General features: G+C 48.3%; 1 protein-coding gene across 3 annotated transcripts in view; it reads right to left on the bottom strand.

Annotated features, from left to right (window-relative positions):
• Positions 1-26,431, bottom strand: part of SLC4A11 (solute carrier family 4 member 11) — a 210,034-nt gene that overhangs the window by 173,028 nt on the left and 10,575 nt on the right. Inside the window, exon 1 of one of the 3 annotated variants that reach the window (XM_084855309.1) lies at positions 15,545-15,832. The exons of 1 other annotated variant lie outside the window; for it this stretch is intronic. In XM_084855309.1, coding sequence (XP_084711435.1) covers positions 15,545-15,584 — 40 coding nt within the window. In that variant the 5' untranslated portion in view covers positions 15,585-15,832. Of the gene's footprint in view, positions 1-14,996; positions 15,428-15,544; positions 15,833-26,431 lie in introns of those variants that run through there. One more of the 3 variants, XM_084855310.1, reaches the window with a different exon arrangement.

The raw sequence follows: 26,431 nt of genomic DNA, 5'->3' as shown, positions 1-26,431 counted from the left end.
CCCCGCAGTAGCCAAATACACAGGGAACAGGCGATGATTCAGCATGCCCAGTAAATGGAAAGTCCAGTTCCAAGGCTTGCCGGTTCTGCCTGTGAATGCCAGTCACTGGGCAGTGGGCAACTGCCTCGCCCTCATGGGCGCTTGCCCCCGCACACTGCTTGCGTGCTTCCCGGTACTATCTGGCTGTGCACTGTGGGAAACAGGATGCTGGACTAGATGGCCCCCACCTTGCTCTGATCTGGCAGGGCTCTTCGGCTCTATCACCAGGACTCCAGATGTGCCACTGGCTATCCTGCTGGTCGTTCCCAACCTTGGCTCCCCAGATGTTATTGGACTACAGCTCCTATCGCCCCATGAACACTGGAGATGATGGGAGTTATAGTCCAACAGCCCCAGGGACCCATGCTTGGGAACCAATGTTACCTCCAGGCAACTGTTACATCTAGCAAGAGGCTCTCAAGTGTGGATTTGGGGCGGGGGGAGGGGTTGTTGTCTTTACAGAAGGAGTCAGGGACTGAATGTGAAAATCAGGAGTGGGCTGCTCGGGGCCCTTCAGATGTGCTTGGACTACAGCTCCCATCAGCCCTCGCCAGCACAGCCGAGGGTGAGGCATGATGGGAGCTGCAGGCCAAAACATCTGGAGGGCCACAAGTTGCCCACCCCTGCTGTCTGCCACTGAGATACAACCCTTCCCTCCACCCTTGGCATCATGGGGTTCAAGCCAGGAGCTCCATTTACCAGGCATAGATACCTTACTCTTTGCACCCATGGTCCGAGAAGGGAAGAGAGGACAGCTAGAGCCAGGACGTTCCAGTGGAGCTGCCAGGGATCGGTCCCGGAGACCATGGACACGCAAGGCAAGCACTGCACCTGAGTGCGACAGCCCGTCCCCGCCTTCCAGTCCTCAAAAGGCAGGCGCAGCCTTTCCCGCCACGCTCACACCACTAGACCTAGCAAGGAGGAGTTGGGAATGGTTAAAAGCGAGTTAGTGGTGTATCGCTAGCCAGCCCTGGTCACTGACACTGACAGACCCTGTCACATGGCTTTGAAGGTGGGGAAAACCTCAGCACTGTTCATGAACTGTTCAGATTTATACCATTTTTAATGTCTAAGCAGAGAAGAGCCCAATCTTGGATGTTTTTGTTCAACACTGCACTTTGGGAATGTTGCGCCTGGGGAAAAATGAGGTACCTTTCTACGCATTATTAGCATGGGGTGAAGATTTAATCTGAATGCAACCCCAAATGTGGTGATTGCTGTATCCTGGAAAAGGATTAAAAAGTCTTCCAGGATACATTAATTTTTTCCAGGATACATGACAGAGGGCATGTTCATAAGAATGTGAGAACATAGGAAGAGCCCTGCTGGATCAGACTAAGGGTCCATCTAGTCCAGCATTCTGTTCACACTGGCCAACCAGCTGTTGACCAGGAACCCACAAGCAGGGCACGAGTGCAACAGCACCCTCCCACCCATGTTCCCCAGCAACTGGTGTACATAGGCTCACTGCCTCTGGTACTGGAGGTAGCATGTAGCCATCAGGACTAGTAGCCATTGATAGCCTTCTCCTCCAGGAATTGGTCCAACCCCCTTTTAAAGCCATCCAAATTGGTGGCCATCACTAGATCCTGTGGTAGCGAGTTCCATAGTTCAACTCTGCGCTGTGTGAAGAAGTCCTTCCTGTTATCTGTCCTGAATCTCCCACCAATCAGCTTCATGGGATGACCTCGAGTTCTAGTATTTTCCAAAGGAGCTATCCTATGTAGACGTTCAATGCCAGCCATGTTGGACCTCTTATCTGCCCAAGGGCCAAATTCAATTTCGGAGAAGCGCTCAGGGACCGTATTGCAATGGTGGGTGGAGCCAAAAGCAAAGGGGGTGGAGCCAATGGCAAAAGGGGTGGGGCAAAATGCCAGTTTGTTTTAGCTTGAAGCTGTTATTGTCAGTGACTTAGCCACAGGAGAGGCTTTTCAACCTTTTAGAATGGGGGGGGGGGCCAGCATGAAAGCTGGGAAACCACCAAACGATCGGTGGTTGGGGGGAAGGGGGAGGGGTGTGGCCAACTGGAGAACCCCGGAGGGCCAGACTGGTGCCCCAGATAAGCTAGATTTGGCCCCCAGGCTTGAGGTTCTGCACCCTTGTTGTATACCAATAGCAAATCCATTATCCAAGCATGGCTCCTGATGTAGCCGAAGTGGCACCATCCATACCCAAAAGGGAGGTGTCAGCAGCCTCAGGGGAGCCCCAAGGCTTGAAGAAGTACAAAAACTCTTGAGGGGGGGAACACACCTAATGAGAACAGAGCATGCTCAGTGGGTGCAGACTTCTAAGTGATTGTTGGAGGGGGGAAGGAAAACTTGGAGGAGGAATGGAATGGAGCATCCTGGGAGTGGGCCAAACAGAAGCACTCCATACTGCAACAATTTGTTGCAGGCCCACTTCTCACTAGGTAAAAATGACAAGGGTCAGCTGCCTCCCAGTGACTTTACCATGTTAAGAAACTCCAGGCTAAAATCCAAAACTTGCAATACTGGGAGACACCAATTATTGACTGATGGAAGGAGGCGAGACTATGATGGAAGTAGGCAAGACTGTGATGGACATCTATGATGGAAGACTGATGGAAGGAGGCAAGACTGTGATGGAAGACTGATGATGGAAGATTGGTGATGGAAGGAAACAAGACCCTAGCTCTAGAAGTCCTTATTTGTGGAAGTCCAATGAACTGTCTAGGAGCTCCTGACACTGAAGCCAAGCAGGCCCATGTCAGCACTGCTTTGAGCTTCCTAAAGGAACAGCAGCGTATGGGTAGAATACATAAATATTGGGGGAGGGAAGCAGAAATACAATAGTTGCATGGAGGGGGTGGCTAGTTGCCCTGCTTTTTCCAGTCCCACCAGGCCTTTTCCATCGTGGCACTCAGATTACAAAACACTCTCCCCATGGAGAAGGAGTAGGCAACCTGGTGCCTTCCAGATTTGAGACTACTACAACTTCCATAATCCCTCATCGTTAGCCATGCTGGCTGGTATTTGATGCGAGCTGAGGTCCAAAGCATTTGGATTACAACTCCCGGATTTCCTACCCCAGCCACTGAGGAGTGGCACTGAAAGCGGTACTATTCCGGCAGGCGCGTGGGGTTTTTTAGTTCCTTTGCCTCTCTCTCTCTCTCTTTTATTTGTGCTCTTCTGTTTCTGCTGTCTTTATTTTTGCCCATTTATTCTTTGATTATATTTCTGTCCTTATGTTACTGTTTCAGCTCAGATATCATAAGCAGTCTGGAGTGAGCATTTTGTCTAGAAAGGCGAGATGTGACCTTTTAAAATATAAATTATAAAATGTTTTTCTCAGCTTGCAACCCACCAGGGTGCCAACAGTTCCAGGAGAAATTACAAAGCAGCAACAATGACTTCAACACCCTGGCCTCAGAGCAGCAGCCTTCTCCAAAGCAGTGCCCCCCAAATGCGTTGGATTTATCGTACATCGCTTCCAGGGCCCTGGTGGGTAGGACAGCAATATATAAATACATGTAATAAAAAAGCAAAATAACTACAGTTCCCATCACCCCCAGCCAGCAAGAGAGTTGTAGTCCAACACAACTGGAGGATACCGGGTTGTGGAAGGCTGCTTTAGAGCAATACATTTCCTGAAAGCCGAGAGACCAAAGGGGCTGCCTTCTACAACCCACTACAGAAGAAGAATCTTTTTAATAAAGACACATGCGCCCTCCAAGATTGGTTCTGTCCAAAGGGGAGCTCTGCTACGATAATAAACGAAGTAACTGAGGGCCATTGCCTCTTGCTACACGCCAGAACGCGGTAAGTGCAATTGTCCTGCACCATCACCAATTTAACACAGGCGACTCCTGTGGGATTTCTACTCTAGAAAACACAAAATGGTAAGTAGGAATAATCTGGTTATGCCATTTGCAGTGCAGAAAAGCACTGCTGCCTCATTTTGTAGCTCTGTGCTGCCACCCAGGCATTCAGTATCACCATTTTTTCCTAGCCCCAACCACAAAAGTAGGGCCTTCTCAGTGGCCGCTCCCAGGCTCTGGAACTCCCCACCGAGGGAGGCTAGGCTGGCCCTCTTTTTGTTGTCCCTGCGTCGGCAGGCAAAGCTATTTTTTTTTGTTCAGACAGGCCTTGGGTCTGTTGCTGGAGGGCTTTCTAAGGGGCTGGATGCTGCTGATTTCTTTTATTGTTGTGTTTTTAATTTGTTTTCATGTTGTGTTCTAATTACAATTTTGTTTTTAATCTGTAATGTATCGTTAGCCGCACTGCGTTCCAGGTTTGGGCAGAAAATCAATCGGTCAAGAAGTACCGTGCTGGGAGGCTCCTCTCTTGTTCATGGCAGCCACTGACATCTATGGTGTGACTCCCGCCTTTCCTTGCAAGACCCCACGTGGGCAGGGGAGCACGCTGCAAGCCGCGAGGGAGCTCCAGCGCAAGGGCTGTTGCGCTGCAAGAGCACAAGGAAGAATGAGGCTTGGGGGCTGGTTGGTCAGGCGCAAGCAGAGCGAGGAACAGAGCTACACAGTGGACCTCTTTATCTCCATTATCTACTGTATCGAGAATGATGTTGTATTGTGCCAGGAACAGAGATAGCTATACAAAAGCCTAGGGAGGGCTAATAGGTAGAGATGTTTCTCGAGTGGGCACTTCCAACTAGAAGATACTCGCTCAATGGCTTTTGATAACTAGCTGTTGAAAAATACTGAGCACACTTGGGTGGAAGCTGGACTCAAAGTTGCAAAGGAAGCCAAGGAAGAGACTGGCGTCCAAGGGAGAGGGCCTTCTCAGTGGTGGGACCCCATTTATGGAATCATCTCCCTGACGAGGCCCACCTGGCATCAACATTGTTATCTTTTTTGGCACCAGGCTAAAACTGCCCTCTTCTCTCAGGCATTTCATAGAATCATACAATAGTAGGGTTGGAAGGGGCCTACAAGGCCATCGAGTTCAACCCCCTGCTCAATGCAGGAATCCAAGTCAGAGCTTCCCTGACAGATGGCTGTCCAGCCTCGTCTTGAACGCCTCCAATGTGGGAGAGCCCACCACCTCCCTAGGGAATGGGTTCCATTGTCGTATTGTTCTAACAGTCAGGACGTTTTTCCTGATGTTCAGCCGGAATCTGGCTTCCTGGAACTTGAGCCCCTTATTCCTTGTCCTGCACTCTGGGATGATGGAGAAGAGATCCTGGCCTTCCTCTTTGTGACAACCTTTCGAATACTTGAAGAGCGCTATCATCTCTCCCCTCAGTCTTCTCTTCTCAAGGCTAAACATACCCAGTTCTTTCAGTCTCTCTTCATAGGACTTTGTTTCCAGTCCCCTGATCATCTTTGTTGCCCTCCTCTGAACCCTCTCCAGTTTGTCTGCATCCTTCTTAAAATGTGGTGCCCAGAACTGGACACAGTACTCCAGATGAGGCCTAACCAGTGCTGAGTAGAGGGGAACTTATATTTAGTAGAATATAAGGAGTCTCTGTGACTGTCTCTTGACTGTTTTAAACTATTTTAGATATATGTTGTTGTTGTGTGCACTATTTGTGCTATGTTATTACGTGAATGGTTTTATATTTTATATAATGTATTTTCGTGGTTATTAATTTTTGTGAACCTCCCAGAGAGCTTTGGCTATAGGGCAGTATAGAAATATAACAGATGAAATTAAAAGAAATTATGTCAAAGACCTGGTTCACACATAACACTAACCCATGGTTTATTTAACCCATGGCTTGTTGTCCTACCCATGGTTTGTTCTCTCAATCCTGGGGCTGCTTATTTCCCTCATTCACCCACTCCCTCTGTCCCAAATGCCTTTGTGGCACTGTAGTACTGGCATGTAAAGTGGCTGGTTTTTGACCACTCTTGCCTGCCGCTTCTGTAGCCTGGAGAAACAACCCACTGTTCTGGGTTCACATGTAAGAACAATCCATGGTTTAAACAAACCCAGAGTTCACAATCCAACAACATACCATCGTTTCTCTTTCTGACTGGTTTGTGGTGAACAAACCAGAATTCAACAGCCCATAACATGTGCAAACAAGTTTTGTATCATGAAAAGGGATAGGGAGGACTAATAGCTATAGATGTTTCTTTAAAGGGCACCACAAACTAAAAGGTACTTGCTAAGTGGCCTTTGATGGCTGGTGGTTGCAAGCTACTGAGCATACTTGGGTGGAGGCTGGACTCAAAGTTGCAAGGCAGCCAATAAAGAGACTGAAGTGGGAATGCTGCAGCTGGCTGGGAACTCCAAGCAAGCGCCATTTGCCTTGAAGGGACGTGTGTGTGGGGAGGGAGTGGAACCAACGTGGCCTTAAAAACTCATCGTATCTGCCAGGACGCTGGCCTGCCTGCTCCCTCACTTTCAACATGTAGATATGGAAACACAGACATCGTGAAGAAAGCAAACATCTCCAGCACTTGCTTTCCCCTTACAAAGGGGCCCGCCTTGGGCAAACGCACTCCCTGGCACACTGGGAAGCAGCAAGGCACAACCATTTGGGACTAAGATGCCAGAACAGATTCACAGACCAACGAGCCAGACCTCCACTTCACAGTGGAAGGTTAGCATGGACCCTGCTGGCACGCACGCCCCGCGGACTGCCCTTCTCAGCTCCACATGCTAGCTCAGACTTTTCTGGGGGCCCTGCGGTCTTCCTAGCTATTCCTGAACTGGCTGAGGTTGATGGAGGTTGTAGTCCAACCCTTTTGGAGGAATCCAGGCTAGGGGAGGCTGATGTACACTGTTGTTGCACACCGTAGGAGGGCACCATAAATCCATCGGAAAGGCTCGTCTTCACCCAATCCTCCTGGCCAATCTTACATATTCTGCTCTGCCACACATCCATTTTTTTATTTATCAGCAGACCTATTTACCATCACTGCCCGATCTGCAAAGTCTAATTTAAGCTGGCTTTTGGCCAGCAGGTATGTTTTGTTTTTAAAATAAATACCTTGTGTTATTAATTAGCATGCATTTAGATGCTGTAGTGCTCTTAAGATTGAAGGCAAAAGGAGAAGGGGACGGCAGAGGATGAGATGGCTAGATAGCATCACTGATGCAATGAATATGAACTTGAGCACGCTCCGGGAGAGAGCAGAGGACAGGAAGGCCTGGCGTGCTATGGTCCATGGGGTCACGAAGAGTCGGACACGACTGAACAACAACAACAACAGTGCTCTTAAGCCTCTAACCATCCAGCAATACCGGGTAGATTTTGAGGCGCCAAGCCAGGCAGGCATCTGTGACTCTTCCATTTCTGCGCAACTGAAGCCAAGATGGTAAGTAGACCCCCGGCAAGCAACGTCTTGAACAGACGTACATGCTAACTCAGGAAACGACTGCAGAGCAGTCCAGACGAATGAATAAACTTCAGAAAATGGTTGGGGACACTTGCACATGCAGAGTCTTTTTCCCTGCCATGGGCATTCTACCTTGCAAACTTCTCGACTCAAAGTGGAACAGAAAGCAGACACTTAGGACATGCTTTACTATCAGCATCTGGAAGTACCACTTCCCCAACTCATATTTGAACACTTCTGAGCATACGCAAAGAAGAAAAAGGCATGCAGGAAAAGGCTAAATCCTCTCTTCCCATGCCAGGAATCGATTAAGACAGCTTGCAATATTCAAGCAGCAGCACTCCAATTTCTTCCAGGAATAACATGGACAGTGCATTTTGCTGTGTGTGATATGCATAAGATTCCCAGAATAAATGGGCATGAATCTGACATCAGAAATGGCAATATTCAATAAAACAGCAGGCAACTTTTCAACCTCCCAGGGCACTCTGCAACTGATCTTATGCTGATACATCAAGGGGGTCTATTCTATCACCTTTGGCTTGAACTGGGATAAAGGTGTGTTGATGCTTTTAAATCACACTATTTGTGTTAACTTACTAATGCTAGGATGTCTGTGTTATCACCAACAAGTGTGTTGTGAATGGCCCCTGTTACTAAGGCCATTGTCACAAAAGCTTGCACAATTTCTATTATATTTTGTTTGACTTAATAAAAGTATTACACTAATATGGATTTGGGGATTTTTGTTATGGTCAACAAGGCTACCTTTATGTGGGGAGGGGGGAAGGAAGGGGGGGTACTTGGAAAATATCTAATTTAGCTGTTCTACAGTGGGACCCTACACTGGAGAAAGAGGATTTTACACCACCTGAAGCAGGGACTTTATTCTCTGAAGATTCATCCCCTCCAACCACTAGATAAAACTACCCCATTTTGCTTCAACTGACTTTTTGTTACCTAATACAATGCATTATGGTTAGTTTCTCTCTGTGATCCACCGGTAAAAGGGGCCAATGCAGTTCGCCCAGAATAAAAACATGGTTGAGTAACAGCTGAATATTACATTTCCAAAATGGGTGATCCCTTTCTGGTTCCCAGCGACCCTTGCGGCGGCTGCAGGTCCAACCATCACACAACCTGCAGAGCCTAATTCAAATGTCTGCAGACCCCACCTTCCCCCACTTCCTCTTGGGATTCTGGGCATGCAGATACTCTGATTTTACCACTGCCAGGTTTTTTCCCCTCCCCCAAACCTATTTTCTATAACATCTTTGTTGATGAAGAAATCTGGAGCTCTCAAAAGCTTGCACAATTTTTGTGAGCATTTGGTTGACTTAATAAAGGCATTACACCAATATGGCTTTTGAAATTCTACTTTCTCTCTGACCGGACTGTTTACAATCCCCCACCAAGTGTGCGTATGCATTATATCTCTAACTCAGGATTACGCTTCATGTGTCTGCTGAAGTGGAATCCAGTCCATGAAAGCATATGCCATAATAAATTTGTGAATGAGAGGGAGATGGAAGAGATCAGCTGCTAGAGGTTGTAAGGAATCTGGCTGCTTTTTTCCAGCACTTGGCACCTTTGGGGGAACTGGTCATAGTTATCAATGCCTCAATGCATTGGAAAGGTTCAACTGATACTGCTTTTTAATGGTTGATATTACCTATTTTGTAATTAATTTAATGTTAGTATTAGTTAAAAGAATTATTTGGGCTCTTGCAAGGGTGGCTTGCGTGGGCCTCTTTGTTTTATCCTCACAACAACCCTGTGAGGTAGGTTAGGCTGAGAGTCAGTGACTGGCTGAAAGTCACCCAGTGAGCTTCATGGCTGAGTAGGGACTAGAACCTGGGTCTCCTGAGTCCCAGCCCAACACTGTAACCACTACGCTGCACTGGCAATACTCTTCAGAATGGACAAAGGATGGTTGATAGCTGCTAATGTTCTTGGGAATGTGTTTCAATGGAAGATAGTGTGGCCCAAAGTGGCACAGGGGACAGGCGGAGATGCCCCTCTTTCTTCCCCTGCCAGTGTACTATGTATAGCAGGACGGTAGTCTGTGCTGGAACTGGATCTGAAAACAAGTCAGAGAGCTGACTTGGCTCTCTGCAGGAAATCCTGTGCTACTGTGCTCTCCCCTAGGCATCTGATGGGGAATAGGCGACTGCTGGAGTAACTCCCATCTTATGCTCGGTGGGAATATGTGTGACAATAAACCTTGTATCACAAAAGTGCCCTAAGCCTCCAGTGACCTCTTCTAAGGAAACTGAACCCCCAGTAAACCTTGGAAGTTCCCACTGCTCAGAAGTGGGGGTGCACACATTAACAATAGCTTTCCCATTCCTGTGACTTTACTAATATCATTTTCTGCATACATACTAGGATTTCTGCAGGATCAAAGTGAATACCAGCACTTAAAGAGAACAACAGCACAAGCCAAGAAGATGATCCTTTGATCATTTCCCAGTTAAATCCCGATGTCTTCCTTTATTCAGGCTGGCAGACATCCTACATTTCAAAAGCAGAGACCCCAGACCCAGATTCTAAAGCTTCTACTTAAAATTTCAACACTTTCCTATTGTGATTGCTTGGGCTCATTAAAAGCACTACACCCCCTTTTTAAGCACCCAACTACACTAACAAGATTATTTTTAAACCACAAACCCTACCCACTTCTGTCACCACATGCAGCTTAATCCCGGCCACTAAAAACCAGCTGAAGAAAGAATGTCTTGTGCACCTTCTTAGAACCGCCTTCTTCAACCTGGCCATGTTGGTCTAGGATGATGGGAGTTGTATTCCAGCACATCTGGAAGACACCAGGTTGCAGAAGGCTGATCCAAGATGATGATGTTCAGTGGAGTGTCTCAAAGACAATGAATTCTGAACTTAACTTGAATCGTTTTAAAAACTGATAGACTCACCGATACAAACCTGACATTCTACACATCACCTGTCTGTTCCAAGCCATGATCTGGAAGGGAAATCCTTTCCCACTGCACTGTCTCTGCCAAACCCATCTCCCCAAAGCACCCTTACTGGAGTCACAGCTGGATATACCCCAATCAGCACCTTCCAACTTAACAAGCCGACTCACATACAACACTCCATCAACTCATTCATGGATCAGAGTCTACCTCTGGCCAACTGCTGCCCAACTGGACAGTCTTTATTTCATAATAACCCAGATGCAAAAGAAGCTACCAAGCATCCCTTATTCTGGCAACTGAGTCCTCTGTAACACAACATTTGTTACATCAATCCTCACAAAAAGTGTTCTTTATTTATTTATATAGTGCCTTCAATGAACACTGAAGCAGTTGGCACAAGCCAACTCTCAAATGGCACAAGCCACTTGCATGGCTCACACACCCTCCCAAACCAAAACAAAGAGCTCCACCCTGCACATTGCTGACCCCACCCACTTTCAGTTCCAGGCCCTGCAGGAATAACCAGCAAGATGATATCACCATTACGTCAAGCATTTTCTACTCTTGAGACAGAATTACACCAGTTTCATTTGCAGAACTGAAAGTGGGCAGAGTCTGAAATTAAGACACTTCCTTGTAGCAGAGGGGGATGTCTCACTCAAGGCATGGGACTTCTGCAAAACTCAAAAGGGGCCCAATTCTCTCATAATCTGCATGGAGCGAACTATATTTGGGAGTTGATTATTCCCTTTTCAGAGCCTGGAAAACTGAAGTTCGGAAAAGGGTCACTGTAGCTAATACATGACTGCGTATGCAACCGTCCAAACTATGTATGGGGCACACCTCGTTGATGCCTTTAATTAGAGGGTGGACAAGTTCATTTGGAATGATGGCGTTGTTTAAGACAACAGCAAGAGAACAGGGCTGCTGTTGTCCCCTCTTGCAACTGATTCTTTCTGGTTCCTTGAATCAGGAAGACCCTTGTTTTGAAATGTGCTATTTGCGGAATGTTGCTAGCCATTAATCCTGCTCAAATGCACTGGGTTTACTTCATTCCCCAAAGATTTCGAACATCTGTAACCTTTATTTTGCAATTCTGAAACAACAACAAAAAGGGAGGAAAGAAAAAGAAGTTTGACAAGTATAGATCTGCCCTTATGCCACAGAACTCTTCAAGTGGTATGCTGCATGTCTTCCGCCTTCCTTGCCCCAGGCATATGGATCTAAGGCACAGCCTCACACATCGCTTTTGCAAGTGACAAGAATAAGACATTTCGCTATATGCAAAAATATGCAAGGATTTTTTCTCTCGCACTATACAAAAACACAAAATCATAACCATGTCAGATAACATGTTTATTGGCACGCCATGGGGTCCTGCTGATGTGTTACTCACCAGTTAATTATGCAAACCATCCCCTCCTCTCTTCCCCCACCCCCCAAACTAGGTTCCTTTAGAAGCATTGCACAGATGATGATCAGACAGGTTGCCTGGACCATACCATGGTTTATTTTTGCCCCCATCTTACATCAACTATGTTTGTTTTCATCTCTATGCCTTGCAAAACCATATATGGCTTTGGAATGGAACCGATTTTGCTTTATTAGCATCTGATCTAGCTGCCCTAGAAAGCAGGAATCATATTTTTCAAAGACTGCCAGCTACCAATCCACAAATAAGATTGCCAGAACAAAACCATCAAAGGAGAAGAGGAAGCGTAGTAATAACGTCTGCAATCTTGGGGGGCGGGAGGGGGGTATGTGTATGTGCACAGATTTCCCAGAATACCTTGCAGGTCTGCTGCATGCATACCAATGCATCCCTTCCCTAAAATTGACAATGGTAAGCCCATAAGACTCCATGTATCTTAGGAAATGGGCGACAGTCCACAAAAGCTTATGCATACATTTGTTAGTCTTTAAGGTGCCACAAGACTCTTCGTTGTTTTTGCTGCAAGAGAGTAACCTGGTGACTCCTCTGATGTTGCAAGCAGATGTGTTCTGAAGAAAAGGACATAGAAGGAACACTACCTTTAGATATAAAAAGGATGAGTTCTGCAGTGAAGAGGGAGGTGTGTTAATCTGGTTCTTGTGCATAATTATTGGGAAAGGTGAAAGGTTATGCCCCTACATTTCCACTGACAATCAATCTCCATCCATTTTGAACAATGCCAAGCCTCCAAAGCATTTTATAACTGTTATTGCATTAGCAATGTATTCTATGCTATGTGAGGTTTGGGCATAAAGGAAGATGCATCGGCAGCAAGCACCTTTTGTTTAAAAAGTAAAAACTGCAGGTCTGAAATTGAACATTTACCATTCTCCCCACGAGCACAAGAACAGCACATCCCACGCATGTCAGAAGCACATTCCCCGAAGCATTGACAAACGTGAGATTTTTAAATTTCTTACTCGAGATCCAGGCAATTTGCGTAGACTCTTGCAGAAATGGCAACTTTGGGGAAACTGCCCAATAACTAAAACTCCTCATGACTGCAAGCGAGGAGAGCAAACAGATTGTGCAAATGTAAAACAACCTGGTTTGGATAATGTCTTGCCTGATGAAGAGATCTTAAAAGCCTGCACATTTTCTGGTGATCTTTTAGCTGGCCTAACAAAGGTATTACACCAATATGGATTTTGGACTATTGATGTAAAAGAACATCACAGACTTAAATCTGCCGCTCTGATGAAAGCTCTAGCTTTCACAGTCAGCTTAACTTCAAAAACTACACAATCTTCACACTCTGAAATGTAACCCAACTGTACTGTAAATGCCACCAGGGGAGCAATAACTTACTGAATCGTAGCATCTTAATCGTAGCCGGTTTTGTGAATGGAAGGAGAACAGAAAAAGGTGTATGTGTTGCAGTGCCGCTTCTGCAACGGGCTCCCCCAACCTGCCCCCCCAGATGCAGGCTGGGAATGATGGGAGTTGCAATCCAACACATTTGGAGGGCGCCAGGTTGGGGAAGACTGCTGTATACAGTACTCACACTGTTGGTGGAGGATAGATGCACAGCAGCAGAACTGAGTACCCTGACGGTCTTCTCGGCTTTGTTTCCATCTCACAAGTCTCCCCCATGGCCTGTCCCCCCATCCAAAGGAAGAAGCAGCCACAGAGTTTGTCTCGTAGCAGGGAAGCAGTCACTCCCTCGGGGTCAGCAAGGTACCCAAGGATGGGGCGGAGCGAGCCCTGTTCTGGCAAGAGTCTTGTTAAAAACACAACACAGAGGAAGAAGAGGGGTATGCACTCCTTCCCCACCTCCCTTTTAACTCCTCTCCTAGAAGGAGCGAAAGTTAAAGCACAGCAAGAGTTAAGTCAACTAAAGCAACCGCACAGGAACATAGGAAGTTGGTTTATACACCAAGCCAGATTAAGCCAGGGCAGGCCTGGACAAATATTTACCCCGCTGCGCATGCCCATGCAATTTAACAAGCCACCCCAGAACCCCAAAATAATAAATGGGTTCTGGGTGGTGGGTTAACCATGGCAACAAGCCACCCTCGCCGAGTTCACACAACACGGCAAACTGTGCTGGCAGCGGTAATTATGCAAATGCCCCCCACACGCACAGCAGGGGAAACAAGCCACCATGGCTTATTTCCCGCTCCGTGATCATGCGAACCCGGGCTCTGAGTGGCAGAGGTATCCGGAGCCTTTCCTGCTACCCTTTAGGTGGAGTTGCCAGGGGTTGAACGGATGACCCCTTGCATACAAGGCAGGTACTCTACCATTACGCTATGGCCCTTCCCATCTGTGACCTGAAAGCATCCTGAATGAAATCGCAAAGTGGTCGGGAGCAAGTCACAGGCACTGAGGAGTCAACCTGGAGTACCAGAAAGAACAAGAAGTGGAAAACATCATAATGCCACCCTCAGAGTCATCCTTCACACAAACACTTCACTGACGCTCATTTGGATAATACCAGCAAACCAGAAATGAGGGTGCTGATATTGTGGCTATGCCAATTCAGCAATCCTATGAAAGCAGATAGAGAGAACCCTATGCTTTTTTGTTTTGTTTTTGCAAAGGACCTTCCAGAATTAAGGCAACCTTTGCAATACATGCATAGCTCACCCACACAAGTGCCCAAGACTGTGTGCCTTACAGGAAAAGTTTGCTGCTGCCAAAGTTTGTGAGTTCCCAGTGAGCTGAATCGCTCTCCCAGCTACAGCTCCTTTTGCTCAGGAGAACTGCAATGGGAAGCAGGCAGCGGATGGGATTCTGCGCACCGAGCAGAAGCATGTCAGAGCAACTGCTAATCATTTCGATGGCCTTGCACCGGAGAACTTCCCCCGCTGGATTATGCCCCTGTCATTTCGCTTCTAAGAAAAAGGAGGGGGGGCCAGCAGCCACAAAACAACACAGATGAGAGAAACCAACCCGATGACTTCAGGAAGTGCTGATAACCGCTTTAAAAACCCACAGCGAGCCGACTTGCACAACGTTCGCTGCCCCTCGTTTCCTTGCAAACAATTCAGAATTGATCCGCCGCCGCCGCCGCCTTCTTGCAAGGGCAGCGTTTACCGGGCTCGAAGACCATTATTGCTTTTAAACAGTAAGCGCGGAAAACACCGCCGTATGTTGCCAAAACAGCGCGCGCGCCCCACCCACGCGCACGCCCCAAGCATTAGCCCAGCACGGATAAACGCCGGCACTGCGCGGTATCCTCGCTTACAACCCCGGTTTCCTTACAGGGGGAGCCCGAGAGAGCGCGCATCTCGCTCCCGACTCCTCGGGGGAGCTGTACCTGGCCAAAAAGGAGGTCCGGCGTTTGATGGCTTTCGTTTCTCCACCGCCCCCAAAAAGGAGAAGGGCCGGCGCGCGCTCCGGCACCGGCCACAGAGCCAACCGCCCGGACTTGCTAGTCCGCCTCCTGCTCGGGCTGTTTACGCGAGCGCGGGATCGGCCCCCGCCGTTGCCGCCCCCCCCCCCCATCTTGCCAGAAACTGGGCTCGGCTTCTCTTTTTCTGCAAGCAGGACCGCCGCCTGGCCTGGCCTGCCTCGCCTGCACGCTGATGCGCAGGAGCCAAGCCGTAAACCAGTCGGGCGCCCCCGGCCCCCCAGGGGGGAGGCTCTGTCCGCACCGTGCGCGCGTCTCTTTTTTAAAGGGGAGGGCGGCCGGGCCGGCCGGGGCGCGCGACGGCACGGCACGGCAGCCCGTGCGCCCGCGCCCGCCCCGGGGCGCCTCCGGGGAGCGCCAGCCGAGCAGCGGGCGGGCGGGCCGGCCGGCTGCTGCTGCTGCGCGGCTCGCCGCCCCTTCCCCGCGCCCGCCCCGGGCCGCCCGAGCGCGCTCACCGCATGGCTGGAGGTGGAAGACGCGCCTCGCCGCCGCCATCGCCGCCGCTCCGCCGGGGCTGCGCGCTCCACACCACGGCGCGGCGCGGGCGGCGGCGGCGGCGCCTCGTCTCGCCGGGGGAGGAGCGCGGCCCGAACTGGCCGCGGCCGCGCATCGGCGCGGGGAGAGGGGAAGGGACGGCGCCGAGCGACACTCCTCCCGCGCGGGTCCTAGCGCGCTCCCCGCGGAGACGGAGGCGGGCCGCGGCGCCGGCGGGACCCCCAGCCCAGTCTGGCCCCGGCCGCCCGCGAGGCGCCCTCCGCGGGCCGAGCGACTGCGCCGCGCCCGGCGGGTCTCGCCCGCGGAGGCTCTGCCCCGCTCAGGCCGCAGCGCTACGCCCGGGAGCAGGCCCCGCTGCGCTCAGAAGCGGCCCCAGGGCGCTCGGCGGAGCCTGCTTCCGAGTAGACAGGCGGCAGCTTTGCTGCTCTGCGTTGGTCGGCTCAGCCTTACCCGACCTGGCGCCCTCCAGAGGGGTCGGGCCGCAACTCCCATCGTCCCCAGCTGGCATGGCCCACAGGTGGGGGCTGCAGTCCCGCGCGTCTCTGGAGGGCACCAGGTAGGGGAAGGGTCAGCTGGCTACGGCGGGCTAACCCAAGGGCAGCTCCTCAACGTGGATCCGTGTTGAGCCATCCCCGGGGATTGTGGTGGTGGCTGTTCAGTCGTTCAGTCGTGCCCGACTCTTCGTGACCCCGCGGACCACAGCACGCCAGGCCTTCCCGCCCTGCGCTTGCTTAAAACAAAAGGGAGAACTCATGGGAGAGGCCACAGCTCAGTGGGAGAGTGGATGTTTCGCACTTCTTCACGCAGCGCAGAGTACAGCTATGGAATTCGCTACCGCAGGAAGTAGTGATGGCCGCCCATTTGGATGGCGTTAAAAGGGGACTGGTCAAATTCGTGGAGGATACATCTCAGTGGCTGCTAGTCCTGGTGGCTCTATGCTACCTCCAGCATCAGAGGCAGTATGCTGATGTACACCAGTTGCTGGGGAACATGGGCAGGAGGCTGCTGTTGCATTCATGTCTGCTTATAGGTTTCCTGTAAACAGCTAGGTGGCCGCTGTGTGAAAAGAATGCTGGACTAGACGGACCTTTGGTCTGATCCAGCACAGCTGCTCTTATGTTAATATAGATTTAAGTGGAAAATTGCCCAGGAAGTCCAACACAGTCACACTTGACTTCAAAAGAGGAAACTTCTCTAAAATGAGGGAACTGGTAAAAAGGAAGTTGAAAGGGGGAGTCAAGAAGGTTAAATCCCTTCAAAATGCTTGAAGGTTGCTCAAAACCACAATAATAGACGCTCAGCTAGAATGTACAGGTTAGGAAAGGCAGCACCAAGTCCAAGAGGTCACTGGCATGGTTACCAAGGAAGCTATTGGAGAAAAGAGCGCTTCCTTCAGAAAATGGAAGTCTTTCCCAAAGAGGAAAACAAAGGGGAGCAAAAGCTTGCACAAAGACAATGCAAGCAGACATATCACTAACATCATCAAGGCCAGCAATAAAGAATAACTATATCAAAAGCAAGAAACCAGCTAGGGAGGCAGTTGGACTGTTGGATGACAGTGCACTTAAAGGAGTACTAAAGGAAGGTAAGGAGATTGCGGAGAAGCAGAATGAATTCTTATCAGTCTTCACTGCAAAAGATACAGGACAGATATCAGTGCCTGAACTGATGTGTTTCAGGTCTGAGGATCTGAGGCAAATAGCGGTGACAAAAGATGAAGTTCTTAACCTTATTGACAAACTGAACATTAATAAATCACCAGGCCGAGATGGTATTCATCCTAGAGTTCTTACTGAAATATGAAATTGCTGATCTTCTAACCAAAATATACCAGATGTCCCTAAAATCAACATCTGTACCAAAGGACTGGAAGATGACTAATGTAACACCAATTTTTTAAAAGGGATCTGGTGAGATCTGGGAAATTACAGGCCAGTTAACAACTATTCTGGGTGAACTGGTTGAAAGCATTATTAAAGATAAAATTAGTAAGCACATAGAAGGACAAGCCCTGCTGAAAAGGAACGTGGCTTCTGCAAAGGTAAGTCCTGTCTCACTAACCTTTAAGAGTTCTTTGAGAGCGTCGGTAACATGTAGACAGGTGATCCAGTAGACATTGTTTACTTGGACTTTGAAAAGGCATTTAACAAAGTCCCTCATCAAAGACGCCTGAACAAATTTAGCAGTCATGGAATAAGAGGAGACATCCTCTTCTGGATCAGTAACTGCTTAAAGAACAGAAAGTTGGAATAAACAGAAAGTTGGAATAAACAGAAAGTTGCAACATCTGGGATTGTTTAGCTTAGAAAAAAGGCAAGTAAGGGGAGACCAGATAGGGGTCTACAAAATTATGCATGGTGTGAAGAAAGTGGATAGGGGGACATTTTTCTCTCTCATAATACTAGAACCTGGGATCATCCCATGAAGCTGATTGGTGGGACATCCAGGACAGCTAAGAGGAAGGACGTGTTTGCACAGCAAATAGTTACACTATGGAATTTACTTCCACAAGATGTAGTGATGGCCACAAATTGGAATGGCTTTAAAAGGGGACTGGACAAATTCATGGAGGATAACATTTCAGTGGCTGCTAGTCCTGATGGCTCTGTGCTACCTCCAGTATCAGAGGCAGGATGCTTATGAACACCAGTTGCTGGGGAACATGGGGGGACAGTGCTCTTGCACTCATGTCCTGCTTGTGGGTTTTCCATGGGCAGCTAGTTGGCCACTATTTGAACGGAATGCTGGACTAGATGGACCCTGGGTCTGACACAGAAGCTCTCCAAAGTTTCAGCCAGGATTCCTTCATAATCCTACCTGGAGTTGCCGAGGATTGAACCTGGGACCTTCCACAGGCAAAGCAGCTGCTCAACCACTGAGCCACAGCCTCTACCCCAAGACAGTACAGACAATACTCCACTAGATCAGGGGGATCTAGTGGCCTTCCAGATGTTACTGGACTGCAACTCCCATCAGCCCTAACCGGCATGGTAAGAGATGATAGGCATTGCAGTCCAGCAACATCTGGAGAGCCCACAAGTTGCCCACCTCTGGGCTAGACGGACCAGTGGTCGGAATCAGTATAAGGCAGCTTCCTAGGTTCTGACAAAGAGCTTTGCTAGATCAGGGCCACCGCCCAGCCGAGACCTCTTTGCAAGAAGCCCGCCAGCACCCAACAGCCATGCAGTGGGCGACCACCCATCTTCTGCCCATTCTTGTTCCAAGGGTGAGAGAAGACAGGAGACTCCTTCCGAGCTCTCCTCAGCTGCTCTTAAAGGGGCTTCCTACAGGACTGGTGCAGCACTCGCATTCCTCAAGTCTCTGCAATGGTTTTCCACAGAGCACAACAGTACACTCCTTGGAAATGTACTGAGGGTTTTCTGTCAACAAGATCAAGTCACTGCTTAGAAGGGTAGTGGCTGTGATGATCTATGCAGGCTTACTCAGAAGTAAATCTCACTTTGTCCAGTGGGGCTTTCTCCCTAGCAAGTGTCTATGATTGCAGCAAAACTGCAGCAGCAAAAATGTGAGACTTGCAAGCATTATAAGTCTAACAAATAGCCGGCATGGGAGCAGACGTGCGTTGGGATGGGGACCTGTGTAAAGGGGCCCTCAGTCACAACCTTGGGCCAGCTGCTCTGGACCACAGCCCCTCATCTATAAAAGGGGAATTGCATTCTCTCTCATAGTGGTTTTCTTGAGATCAGAGGTAACGGTTGCTACACCCTTCAGCCTGTCGGGAGAGTTTCAAGAGCTCCGACGAAGGCAATGAGAGTTCCGCATGTGCATATTTTCCCTGCCCAACTGCTGTTGTGATGGGAACTGCCTGCATCTGGCCTTCCTTCGGAGCTCCATGTGAGAATACGTTCTGCCTAACCTAGGGGACACCTCCCACTCAAAATGTATCTTGTGTTCATCTCTGTTTCCAAGGGCTGGGGTACATTTCTTCCCAGGCTACCTGAGGGCCATGAATACTGGGCAAATGGGCAAAAGATATAACTTCTACTTGTTACAACAATAAGGGAGTGACAGAGCAAGCAAACGCCTTTGCTCTCACTGCAGCTAATTGGCATCAAACATAGTTTTGATACCAGTGTGATATCAACAGTAACCTGGGTGTTTATTACCATTTACATTTTCTTTTGGTACAGACGTTTGACATAAGAAGAAGAGCCCTGCTAGATCAGACCAAAGACCTATCTAGTCTTGCATCCTGTTTCCTCCAGCAACCAACCAGACACCCCAATGGGAAGCCCACCAGCAGAGCAGTGATTGCCATTCCTCCTTATCAATAGCCACTGACAGATCTATCCTACTACATCAGTTTGTCCAATGCTTCCTATAAAGCTATCTGTGCTAGCGACATCATCATGTGGTAGCCATTGTGGTAGCAAGCCTCTTATGTTAATTATGTAGTAGTAGTAATTAATACTTTTATTGTTTAGCTGGAAGCCATAAAAAACCAAAAGAACACATGGAACATTCAGAGCTGAGCAACAAATTTAGCTCTCATTTTCCTGGTCACCAGCACAAAGAAGGAAACATGCAAGATAACATAATTTTCATGATCAAAAACAGAAAATACAAATTCACTAGTTATAACAACCTTCTTCCTGAACCTGAACCCAGACAAATATTTTTCACAAGGATCTTTTTATAAAGAGGGCATTGGGTAAGATAATGGACAACATCCTCAGTAACAGTTTTACTAAACACACAAGAATGCTGTTCCAATGATCATTTCTTTTACTGGCCTTCTAAGAAACAGAGGGCATGACATTAAATCCTAATTCAATAGAAAACATTCCTATGAGGAGCTAAGGTAGTAAGATCCAAATAATTGGCTTTCTGATGATACATGAATACAATCTAGAAAATCTAGAAGAATGGATGATTAACCTATCAATCAGAAAATCTTTACCAAACGTGAAAAGCTTTAACAGAGATTCAGACATCAAATGGTTCTTAGTCAAATGATAATCAAAACCCCTAGCAAGTGTCTATAATGCAGTTCCTCTCCTCTCAGAACTTAAGGGAGAGCCATAAACTTTACAGACCAAATGTGAAGATGCGGAAGTTAACATTCTAGTAAAAAAAAGGTAAAAAGCCAGACTTATAATCTAGCCCAAGCAGAAGGCCAGCCCACTTCTGTATGGACATGAGTAGCAGGGGCATCAACAGGTAAAGCCAGTACTTTCTTCAGAAAATAATTTTGGATCTTCTCCAGCTCCTGAAATAATGATCGGCTAAAGCCCCAAAGCTCAACACCATATAACACTGAGGGAAAAACTTTAGCCAAAAAGATTTTAAGGACTGGGGCAACCCACCCTTTGTAGAAAAGAACTTTTAAGATGTTTTGCTTTAATGAAAGGAGCATCTGCTGAAACTTACAAGAGGAAATGGCTGCAAAAAAACACCCCTAAATAACAACATGATTTAGGGCGCATTCGTATGGCTGCTAGCCAGCAGCTAGACGGCCGTAGGATAGGTTGGTTCCCAGGAACCGATCTCTGAGCCCGCGCTCCGAGGTGCGTTCCCAGGGAACCAAACCCCACCCTCTCCCACGCTGCCTCATAGGCAGTGTGGAGTGGCCCCACGCTCGTAAGAGCAGCGCGGAGCAGAGAAAACAGGGCGGGGCGGGGAAGTCAGAAATGCCGGCGCTGTCAGGAGCACCCTAGTGGCCTCTTTCAGTACACTCCAATAGCCAACTCAAGACACAGACAAAAGGATTCTTTTCAAGGCTTTAATCCTTTTACAACTTAATGACTCTTTCAGATGCTAATCACCAGTGACTAAGCAATGAACAGCAGAGTAGCCTATGCTCCAGGTAGGCAGGTGGTCCCCGTTTGATGGAGAATCACTTGAAGACCCTGAACTTATGGGCTAGGGAGAGATCCTCCCTCTTTCCCTTGGGTCCACGGGAGGCAGCCGTTGCTTGCACGCCAAACGGGCACTACGCCTCCTTTCCGCGCCCTCCATCGCTTGTTGCTCCCTGCGTCTACGTCGAGTGTCCAGCAAGCCCCCCTCTCGCACTCTCTCACTGCCAGGGTCACTATCTCAGGAATGCCGGCAGGAGGAATCTCTGCCAGCTGCTGTGCCTGTGAGGGATGAGCTGGCTCCTCTCCCACGGACAGCTGATCCTCCTCAGAATCAGAACTGCTCTGGGGTTCTATCAGCTCAGTTTCCACCCTGACAGGTACGACACATCTTATGTGTCATCCGGCTGCCGCTTCCCGTGCTCTTACGTCCCACGGCAGACAGCCGAAATCAGCTGTTTAGCCTTAAAAGCAGGGCGGGGAAGCAAGGAGGAGATCTGCTCCTCACCACTCCTCCTGCCCTGCACTGGATAGGCAGTCGCCCCTGGGGTCAGGGGCGACCGTCGATCTTGATAGGATTGCTCCCTTACTCTGTTGACTGGAGTTATTAGAAATAGATCGATTAAATACAGTGGATGGCTTCCCAAATAATGGAGCAGTACTTCCTTTTGTCTGACTTTCTTTAGACGTGAAAGACGGACATGCAGTGTTCAATATGAATTTCTGAAATTCTTCCCTGACAAGAGTTATTGTAATTGACATAAGCAACAATAAAACATCCATTATAAAAACAAAAACCACACACACACACACAGTCTTGAGCTGAACTTGAATGCTTGAACCATTCTATGTTAATTAACCATTTCCTGCTTAAAATATTGGACTGTTATTTTAAAAACACAAACCTCAAGGTGGGTGCCTTTTAAAGGAAACTGAGGGGACTTGTTCCTTGCTTCTGAACTTGCAACCCAATCCACAACGTGCTTACTTAGAAGTAGGTCACACTAAGTTCAGTACACTTTACTTCCTTGTAACTATGTTTTATATTTCCTTTTTCCATAACACATCAAAGCAGCTTCAAGAAAAGAACATGTTCAAAGCCAACTAGCATTGTGGAATATCTAGATCTAAAGATATGGATTGACACTAGTTTTGTTTGAGCATTGTCAGACTCAGTTGCCTGTGGTTCTTGTTGTTAGAAGGAAGCCATTGTAACCTCACCCTGAAATGCAGAATTTCTGCTAGCTTTGCGTACAAGCCGGAAAGTGGAGCGGTGGTGGTGGGAAGTCTTTAAGATTACTACTCTTGAGTGCCGGCTCCAGGTTCTGGAGAGCTCTTGGGCAGGACACCCTCAGCGGGTCCCCTCCCTCAATGAGTCTCCCTTCTTACTACTACCAGCTGCTATTGCTACTCATCGTCTTTCTCATCATTGCTACCACTTGCTTCTTTGACAGGCAAAGAATCAGTGAGCAAGCAGGCCGCGGCATCTCCTGGTCCTCCTTCAAACCGCCAGTATTATCTGGGCCAGAGCGAGGGGCAGGTGAACAAGCAGGTCGCAATGGTGAAGAAGAGGAGCAACTCCAGGGGGCTCTTGTCAGTGGACCCCTGGTGGAGTGTGGGCCCTCAGCAGGTGCCCAAACCTGCCTACCCTTGACGCCAGTCCTGACTGCTCTCAACAAATTCGGCATGGGGAAAGGAAGGGAGTGTATGCAAATTGTTCCTCAGTGTGCTCTTCAGTCCCAGCTCCACCTATCAATGGTAGAGCAAGGTCTACAATCAAAAAACTATTCTCAATAATTCGTTAATGAGCAACCCTATGGTCCCTAGACAGCGTCTGAGGGGCCATAGTATGTTTCAGATTCCCCAATCCAAAGTCAGAGGCAGCGCTCTGGCCTTGGAGTGGGGAAGCAGAGCTCCAGCCCCCTCCCCTTCGCAGCCAGGTGCAATAGCACCTTCCCGCTTGTGTTCTCCCTCAGCTGGTATACAGAGGCATGCCGCCTCCAATACTGAAGATAATATATAGCCCTCATGTCATGACTAGTAGCTATTGATGGCCTTATCCTCCATGAATTTGTCATGACGGTCTTTCCATTAGCATTACAATCTCACATGCCTCTTGTAAAGGAGAGGGGAAGCCCGGAACACAGACTTCATGCTTGCGGTGAACACCAACAACCCAAGAAAACTCAACGGCCTTACTGTTGTATCACTCAAGCTTTTCTTTGTGGCGCAAGGTTTGGGGTCCAGGTCTTTGCCTTCACCAGTGGGGTGACACCACAAGAATAACACTATCTGAAAAACGCGCTGCTATCTCTTTATATGGACTCTAATACACAAATAAAACATAAAGAGCTCCTGGCATTTTTTCTGGACAGGAGTCAGTCTGGTCATGGCTGCTAAATGGAAATCAGCAAATGCACTTTCTGTGATCATATAGAAACAACATTTGGGACCTTGCAGTAATGGAGAAATTCACTAAACATCTTCAGGTACAAAGGGGCCAAGTAGAAACTGATAGGGTTTTTTTTAATGGAATATGATATCCATTTATTGAATTTGCTAATTCTGAGAAAAATACACAACAGCCTTCTAAGACACATGGAATTCTATGGTGTGATGTATTAAGATGGTGAGTGATAAAGTTATCAGATCATCTTCCTTCTACCAAATAGAGATTCTGAGTGATCAGAAAGACTAGACTCACACGTGCTCTACTTCCATTTGTTGCTGTTCATTGTTGCTTTGAAAAAAAATCAATCAAAAATGAAAACAACAGGCCACCTTGCATGCCTTGGCAAAAAGGGTGCATATCAAAGCAACTACATAAAATGAAGCTGCTTCTGAATTTTGGGGGACTCTTGAAGTGGCATCCAACATAGCACCAGGAGCTGCAAACAGAAGGCACTTGAGATGTGCATGCGGGACTCTATAGAGCCCAGCCATGTGTCCAGAGGAACACAATTTTGCTTCCCAAACCAACGGTGTGTCTTTAAAGTGTACAGAAGAAAGGAGAAGGTGTGGCAGGGGCAGGGGGAGAGGAAGGACTACATCATTAGAGTTTCTCTGCTACGTTTTGTTCTCCTCCTTAAAAAACAACCCTATTTGGTTACAATGGGAGGAGCGTAAACACTGTCAGTCTGCCTCCCAGAATATACCATTTCATGAAAAAGAAACATTAGACAAAGAGCTAGAGGACTTGGAGGCTGGAAGTGAAGAATAGCCAGCTCAACCGTCAGCTCATTCAAAGCTGCAGGAAAAACAAGCAGAAGGAAACCCAACACTGATCCCACGGAATTAAATTAGACAGGGACATGGCGGCGGTCAGGCTAAAGATGGCGTCTCGCACATGATGAAAAGGAACGGTTTCAGGTATGGGGGGGAAAAGCAGGGCAGGGCATCCAGGCTGTGGCAGCTGCACTTGGCTGGCCTGGTGTCTGGGGACAGGTTGATGAAAGTGGCGCACTTGCGTCTCTCCGATGTGGGAAGCACAGGGCAGAAAGACAGGGCCAGAGTGCTCCCAGGTGGAGGGATCCTAGCAATAACAGTCAGAAGGCCTTGTGCAGTGATTCCTTCTTTTTTCCATCCATACAGAATTTCCATGGTAGGAACAAAGAGGGAGAGGTGGTGTGAAAACACAGCAGGGCTATCGGTGGAAGACAAGCAATGGCTACTAGTCCCGATGGCCCTATGCTACCTCCAGTCTCAGAGGCAGTATGCTTATGTACACCAGTTGCTGGGGGACATGGGCAGGAGGGTGCTGTTGCACTCGTGTCCTCTTTATGGGTTTTGTGTCGACAGCTGGTCAGCCACTGTGTGAACAGAATGCTGGACCCGATGGATCCTTGGTCTGATCCAGCATGGCTCTTCTTATGTTCTTATGAGGTCATCCACAGAGGCCTTTTCACTTGCCTGTTGCCAAGGGCAGTTTGACTGGTGAATACAAGGGAGAGGGCCTTTTCAGTGGTGGCCCCGCACCAGTGAAATTGGCTTGCATCAAGCCCATCCACTGCAGGTCTTCAGGAAAGCTCAGAAGACCCACCTGTTTTTGCTGGCCCTCCTGTAGCAACCAGCTGATTTTACTGGTAATTTCTTTTTATTTTATTTGGCAATCTGTCTTTTTATGGAGATTTCATTGAATATGTATTTACTGATTTTTACTGTATTTACTTTGTATATTTTTTATCCTGTATGCAGGCTTTAGAAGGTTCCATCCTTAAAGGCAGCCTAAAAATCCTTTTAAATGAACACACACAGGCTGCCTTTTCGCAGTGATTATGTGAATGTGAGTGTGTATGGGAACGCCATGCTTCAATTGGCCATCCATGTTTCCTTTTAGAGGCCACTGTATAAAAAAAGAAGGCAAAAAAAAGGGGGGGAAGCAGATACACCTGTTGATCTCCAGGATCTCTGACACTTCACCAGCCACCACCTCAGCTCACCCACCCACCCCTGCTTATCAGGGTAGTGAAGGGCTCATCAGTTTCCCATTCCCAGTGGAAACTCATCCATCCCTCCTCAGGAGCAAAGCTCGCTTCACTAACAGCAGAATCCAGAACAAGAATCCAGAAAAGCAAGCCCCAAAGAAGACACCTTGCAGGAAACATTTGGTTTCCTGCCACTTCTGTATGCAGTTCCCAGGTCGTTGATCAAGCACGAAGCAATTAAGATGACAGCGGCTGCAACAGTCGAGCCCCAGCTCTTTGTCCTTGGCAGGAGTGCTGCTGTGGACAGCTCCTGGTGGTTGCACAATCCGTGCAGTGGAGTTTTAACAGAGCGGCACAGTACAGGGAGAACGAGAGAGCAAGCAGACAAAAAATGGTAATGCACGAGGCATACCAGCCTTCCCCAACCTGGTGCTCTCCAGATGTTTTGGATCACAACTCCCAGCATTCCTGACCACTGGCCATGCTGTCTAGGACTGATGGGAGTTGGATTCCCTAACATCTGGAGGGCTGGTCAAGGAAGAGCTTGTGCCCCTCCAGGCAACAGCTTGTACATCTCCCAAGCAGACAGAGAGACTGTTGGACTTGG

This window comes from Heloderma suspectum, chromosome 5, assembly GCF_057233095.1.
Source record: "Heloderma suspectum isolate Gila_16-S chromosome 5, 16-S_ref, whole genome shotgun sequence".
Lineage (NCBI taxonomy): Eukaryota > Metazoa > Chordata > Lepidosauria > Squamata > Helodermatidae > Heloderma > Heloderma suspectum.
The sequence above is the reverse complement of the archived record's forward strand: the minus strand, read 5'-3'. Positions and strand labels throughout refer to the sequence as shown.